The 6,717-nt window shown below is 45.1% G+C and overlaps 1 protein-coding gene across 1 annotated transcript in view; it reads left to right on the top strand.

Moving 5' to 3' along the window:
• The first annotated feature begins 1,057 nt into the window (after positions 1-1,057).
• ANOS1 (anosmin 1) overlaps positions 1,058-6,717 on the top strand; it is a 607,978-nt gene continuing 602,318 nt past the window's right edge. Inside the window, exons 1-2 of the mRNA XM_077754738.1 lie at positions 1,058-1,065; positions 1,991-2,054. Of these exons, the coding sequence (XP_077610864.1) occupies positions 1,058-1,065; positions 1,991-2,054 (72 nt within the window). The remainder of the gene's footprint in view (positions 1,066-1,990; positions 2,055-6,717) is intronic.

Below are 6,717 nucleotides of genomic sequence, written 5' to 3'. Positions count from 1 at the left end.
ATCCACCTCTATGTGCAAACATATGGTATCTGTCCTTCTCTGCCTGACTTGTTTTGCTCAGCCTAACACCCTCGAGTTCCATCCATGTTGCTACAAATGGCCAGATTTCATTCTTTCTCATTGCCATGTAGTATTCCACTGTATGGATAAACCACGTCTTCTTGATCCATTTGTCAGTTGATGGACACTTAGGCTCTTTCCATGATTTGGCTATTGTTGAGAGTGCTGCGCTGCTATGAACATTGGGGTCCATGTGCCCCTATGCATCAGCACTCCTGTATCCCTTGGGTAAATTCCTAGCAGTGCTATTGCTGGGTCATAGGGGAGTTCTATTGTTAATTTTTTGAGGAATCTCCACACTGTTTTCCAGAGAGGCTGCACCAGTTTATATTCCCACCAACAATGTAGGAGGGTGTTATGGGTCCTACTTTGAATAGCACCAGGCTGGTGGTTAGATTCCCAAGGCTCCTGGAATTACATCCAGTTCCTGCCTGCCTTTAAGTTCACCTAAAAGTTGATCTCACCCCTTTTATACAAACTCTGTCCTCATTACTCACAGTTTCCTATTAACTAAGGGTAGCTATTTTTCTCTTTTCAGAACAGAAATGGGCCTATACATGTAATTGCCCCTGTATTCCCCTTGCCCAGGGCCCCCATACATATGGTAGGCAGTATTCTAAGATGGCCCCCAATATTCTGCTCTCCTAGTGTGCAGCCTCTTGTATGATCACCTCTATTTGAGTATGAACATAACTGTGGGTATTATGTGATTTCCCTTCTATTTGGCTACTAATCTAGTAACACTGAATTAAATTGGAGACTGCTATGGTGGGCCTGACCTAATCAGGTAATGCTTAAAAGGAATTGGACCCTTCCTTAAGTTGGGATGATTGAAAGTGTGAGGTGGGGCTTGTGCAGGGCCATGTAGCAAAAAATTGTGGATCTTTAAGTAGCCACTAGCTGACAGCCAGCATGGGAATCCTGCCGCCACAAGGAACTGCCTTCTGTCAACAATCTGAGCCTCAGGTGAAACCAGAGTCCAGCTCACATCTTGACTATGGCTTGGTAAAAGCCTGAGCCCAGGGCTCAGGTCCCCTCTGTCTGTACTCGTGAGCCATGGAAAGTGTAAGATCATGAGCTTGTGTTGTGTTGAGTCACTTTGGGGTCACTTGTTACACGGCAATAGAAGAGGATACAGCACGGGCAGCGCTTGGCTTTGCCAGGCCCAGTCCCAAATGCTCACTGCTTCAGTAGACAGAGCTGAGCAGTCCCCAGTCTCTTCCTCTTAGTAGGGCTGGGCCCAAACTTGGATAACCAGACACCCATTTTCCAGCATCCTAAAGGAAACATCATCATGCTGTGTGTGCTTTTAGCACCAAAAACAGCTCTTGGAAGCTTTGAAGTTGCACTTTTTCTTACTTTTGGACCTGATCAAAACTTTTAGGGGACTCTTCTTGCTAGCAGAACAAATGAATCTAAGTGACTGAGAATTCATTTTCCATGTATGTTCTGTATCTCAAAGGTAGTTGTTCCTTACTTTGTGCTTTTCAGCGTTATCTTTCCCACACTGCTGTCTACTCCTTAGGACTGAGGACCAGTTGCCCATCTTCTTTGTGTGATGTACCTTCCTGGGCAAACAGCCAAGCTCATAGAACATGCATAACATAACGTGTGTAGCCTACAGACTTGACTGTACCACCTTGATTCTTTACCTAGGGCACTGCTCAGTCTTGCTTTCATTTATCTAGATGAATATAGTCAGTAAAAGTACACAATCACACCTAATTTGAAAGGAGAGATCAGCCAGTTCATTTCTTTCATGCCACAGATAAGCAGCAGGAAGTCGCCAAGTTTTTTTTTCTTAAATAAATGGCTTATTGAAATATACTTCTAAAAATTAAACATATTTACAGAACCTAGGAATGTTGAGAAGTTGAGAAGAATAATGAGCTAAACAATCTTTTTGAAATTTAATACTTTTTTGCTCCAGGAAATATCTGCGGTGTGATAACCAGCAGCCAACAGACTTCAGCGAAAGACAAACAGCTCCCCAGGTGATTTCTTCCTTATTATGTCAGAATCTTTGGTTGGCTGGGCTCTTACCCATGCACAGGGAAGGCTTATGCTGCTTGGAACGCTGGGGGTAAGTAACACAAGGAGAAATCTTTTAATTTAAAACAGAGCTCACTGGGGGCTGATTTTCTACCCGTTTGCAGTTTAATAGAATGAAGTGCAGTCCCTTAAAGCTTTTAAACACAGCGCTTTCCCCATGCATACTTCCGTTCTGTAGAGCCTCTCAGAACAACAGAAGGCAGTTTGTTTACATCATTCCAGGGAATTAGGAGCCAACCTTAGAGTGATTTTCCTGCTCCCAAAACCTGTCACATGGTTTTATCCCAGTCCATCCAAATTGTTGGTGGCTTTGTAATGTTAAAACAAATGGAAAACAAAATGAAGTCACCTTCCCATCCGCCATTCAAACCTCTCCCTTGAGTGGCTGTTTCCTGTAAGTGAAATCGCAGTGGGTTTCGAGCAGCATTGTATACAAGGTGGAGAGTCTGGATTCCACTTATGCCCTGGCTGCTGGGGCGCCTTACGGTCCGAGCCAGTCTAACACTTCCCATGGCCTCAGTCTGTTTCCTTGTGAAGTTAAGCATGTCACCTTGTCAGGTACATCCTGTTTTTAATTTTCTGGGAAAATCCGCATTGACTACACAGAGACCAGTTAGGTCATCAACTGTGATAAAGCATCAACTTGGTTATTGGTTATTGCAGGTGTTGGCAAAGTGTTCCTGTCAGGGGCCAGATACTGAATGATTATTGGCTGTGTGATGACTACTTAGTTCTGGTGTGTGGTACAAAAGCCATAAATGAAAGGGCTACTTCTGATACAATTTTATTCCAATATTTTTTTCCAAAGTAGGTGATGGCAGGATTTGGCCCACATGCTCCAGTTTACCGACCCGTGTTTCACTGGTTACTTCCCAAAGACCTGGGATTGTACAACATTAAGAAACAGAGACCTAGACAGGTGTGTGCGTGTGTGTGTGTGTGTGTGTGTGTGTGCGTGTGTGTGTGTGTGTATGTAGGGGGGGTGTCTTCTGGATCAGGTGTGGTAGGATGAGCTGCATTTGTGTTTCAGAACTCTGACCTAAGTATGTGAACTCAGGCCATTCACTTCTCTGGTCTTCAGCTTCTGTATCCCCTAAACCAAGGGCAAATAAGTCACTTTCCATGAGCAGTCACCATTGGAAGTCCTCACTGTCTAATCTACTTGTCACCTCAGCTCTACAAGGCAGCCAGTCTTATGCTTCTCTGCCCATGAGAAGCCACCGGGGAGCTTGTGAGTGTCCCAGTGTTGAGGCCCCACTCCTTAACTGTTACATCAGAATCCCCAAGGGGAGGAGGACTGGGGGGTAACAGGCCTCAGCATTTGGAAAGCTTCATGGCTGCATACGTTGCTTTTGCCAAGTTGGAGAACCAGTGTTATCAGGACGGAATTCTCATCTCTGTTGCACAGAGTTCACAGGGGTAAGTTTGCCAAAGGATTCACAGCAAGAAAGCAGGCAAAGCATGGTTCAAACTTAGGTCACTAAAATTTCAGTGCTTGTGTTTTTAGTCACTAAGTTATTTTGATTCTGCAACTGAATGAGATTGGAATTGTGAGCCAGTGAAAAACCAAGATGTTTAGTGGGAGTACTTTATAAACACTGAAGTACAATATGTGTTATTATCATCACCGTTGTGGTTATTATTATTATTGCTTATTTGCTAGAGCTGGCTTGTTCTCTGTGCTGCATAATATATTAGTACAAACTTAGCGGCTTAAAGCAGTACCCATTTATTGTCTCATATTTTCTTTGGATCAGAAGTCTGGGGAAAGCTTACCTGGGCTCTTTACTCAGAGTCTGACAGGGTGTCACTTTCCAAAGAAGGTGTTGGCTGGTCGTATTCTCATCTGGAGACTGGACTGTGGAAGGATCTTTCTCCACACTCCCCCAAGTTGTTGGTAGAATTCATTTCTTTGTAGAATTAACAAGATACTCATGACATCTTGTTTCTTCAAGGTCAGCAAAGAGCATCTCTGTAGCCAGAGTCTCTGCTTTCGTGGAAAGCTAGGGCCTTCTTTACAAGGCTAGCCAGATTAGGTGAGGTCCACCAATGATTACCTCCTTTTAAAAAAACAGACTGCATTCTTAGAGAAAGTTTAAGTACATGACAAAAATGAGGGGAAGGTACAGAGATTTCCTGTGTGCCCCCTGCCTCCACACATGCATAGCCTCCCCCACTGTCAACATCGCACTTGCGAGTCAGTACTTTTGTTACAATTGACACACTATCACCCAAAGTCCATAGTTTACATCAGGGTTCACTCTTGTGTTACACCTTCTGTGGGTCTTGGCAACTATATAATGACACGTACCCACCATTAAGTATCGTGCAGATGGTCCACCACCCTGATGACCCTCTGTGCTCTGTCTGTTCATCCTTCCCTCTCCACCAACCCCTGGCAACCACCGAACTTTATAATTTTCCCTGTATTTTGTCTTTCCTAGAATGGCATGTAGTTGGAATCATACAGTCTGTAGCCTTTTTAGACTGACTCCTTTCATCTAGTGATGTGCATTTAGGATTCCTCTGTATCTTTTCATGGCTTGATTCTTTTGTCTCCCTTTTTATTAACTCAGAGTCAGCTGATCAGGGTTTTTTCATCTTGCAGTTTCCCTCCAGTTTTGCCATAGAACGAAACATAACCATGATCTCCCACGGTAATATCAGAGGGAGGGGATTATATAGGGCTGTACAGAATGGCAGCAGGGAGTCTTGGGGACCATCTCAGAATTCCGTCTCCCCCACGGGGGAAGCAGAGCAGCCCATGACTGGCAGCACTTCCCAAAACAGAAGACACGGGAGTTCCGCTGTAACTGTATGCAGGTCGTGAGCCGAACCACGGTGCTGCATCAGGGACTCCATTACTCTGCAGATAGCAGCAGCACTGGACCAGTGTTGGGATCTGAGGCTCCCTACTCAGTGGTTTTTCTTTTAGCCTATTTAAGGGACAAAGTAAGCACAGCATGACTTGCCAGTTCAAAACAAGTTTGGAAAACCCCTAAGTACTTTTTCGTGTGTGGTCAATGCAGTGAACCACTTTGGGCAAAGTGGAAGGAAAAAATGCCTCTAGCAGGATGGAAAATGAAGAGAGGGACATTGCAGGAGCAGGTCTGTCCTAAGCACACCTCTGTGTGATTGGCTGAGGCTTGTCCTGTCGGAAGAAATGTGTTTGGATGAGGCCGGGCGTAGGTGTGCATCCCTCGAGATGATCTCAGCGTCCATTAGCGGCTGAAGAGTATGATTTGTAGCAACTGCCTGTGAACTTGACCATCCTGACTAGAGCCTGAACACTCACCATCACTAACAGCGGGGCTTGGGACCCCTTGGAAAGTGGTGGTGATGGCAAACCATAGAGACACCGAGGAGAGACAGAGGAAGAGAGTCATTTTATAATGCCAGTGTGGATTTTATTTTGGCCAGTGACTTCCCATGTTGTCTAGTCTGTGACTCTGTTCCTCAGGGCGGCAGTGATATCCAAAAAGGCACAGATCCCAGGCACCCTCCCAAATGATCACGTCCTTTTGTATTTGTTCTCAATGAAACATGCTTCAGAAAGCTTCCTTCTATTTGCACTGGGCAGCCCTCTGTCACTTCTGAGTAAACTGAGGAAACAGCATTCACTGAGAGTGCACTGGGCGTCTTAGATACTGAGCGGAGCCCCAGGGCCCAGGGAGCTCTGCCCTCAAGGGACTGGCTATACACGAGGTGTGGCGCAGAAATGCACAAAGGCTGTGGGAACGGAGGGAAAGGAGCATTTAACATTTCTGTGGTTACAAACCATAAGAGACTTGGTTTTGAGTTTGTTTATTTTTGAGAGAGAGAGAACACGCGTGAGGGGCAGAGAGAGATGAAGAGAGAGAATCTCAAGCACGCTCTGTGCTGTGAGTGTGGAGCCCAACGCAGGGCTCAAACGCACGAACCATGAGATCATGACCGGAGCTGAAACCAAGAGCCAGATGCTCAATGGACTGAGCCACCCAGGTGGCCCTCAGTTTGTTGGCTTTTGATTTTGACTTAGGTCATGATCCTGTGCTGAGGGGATCGAGCCCCTGTGTTGGGCTCTGCACTGGGCATGAAGCCTGCTTGAGATTCTCTTTCTCACTCCTTGTGCCCCTCTCTCCCATCTGTAAAATAAAAATCAAGTTTTACTGGCACACAGCCACCCCCACTTGTTTATATATTGCCTGTGGCTGCACTGGGAGAGCAGCGGTGAGTAGTTGCTACACTGACTGTATAACCAGGAGAACCTAAAATATTACTGCCTGTTCCTTTACTGAACAACTTTGACAACCTCTGCCTTAGATCATGGGGTAAAACTAGTGGAACGTAAACATATACAACTTGTAAAATAAGTAGAAAACATTCTGCCCATTTGTATGAGAAGTAGTACAAAACATACACCACTGTACGGACAGCTTGCAAAGCCTGCTCAGTAACCGAGGATGAAAAGATTGGCAGAAGGTTGGAAAATGTGATTACGTTTAAAATAAAATCAATTTCAACTTTTACATGTACTGGTGCCAATTTGAATACAAAGAAGAAAAGAAATAAAACCATAATGCTTCTCATTCTGGCAAGATTTCAGGGTAATGGTGGGGGGGGGGG

This window comes from Crocuta crocuta, unplaced genomic scaffold, assembly GCF_008692635.1.
Source record: "Crocuta crocuta isolate KB4526 unplaced genomic scaffold, BGI_CrCroc_1.0 scaffold221, whole genome shotgun sequence".
Classification (NCBI taxonomy): domain Eukaryota; kingdom Metazoa; phylum Chordata; class Mammalia; order Carnivora; family Hyaenidae; genus Crocuta; species Crocuta crocuta.
The sequence above is the reverse complement of the archived record's forward strand: the minus strand, read 5'-3'. Positions and strand labels throughout refer to the sequence as shown.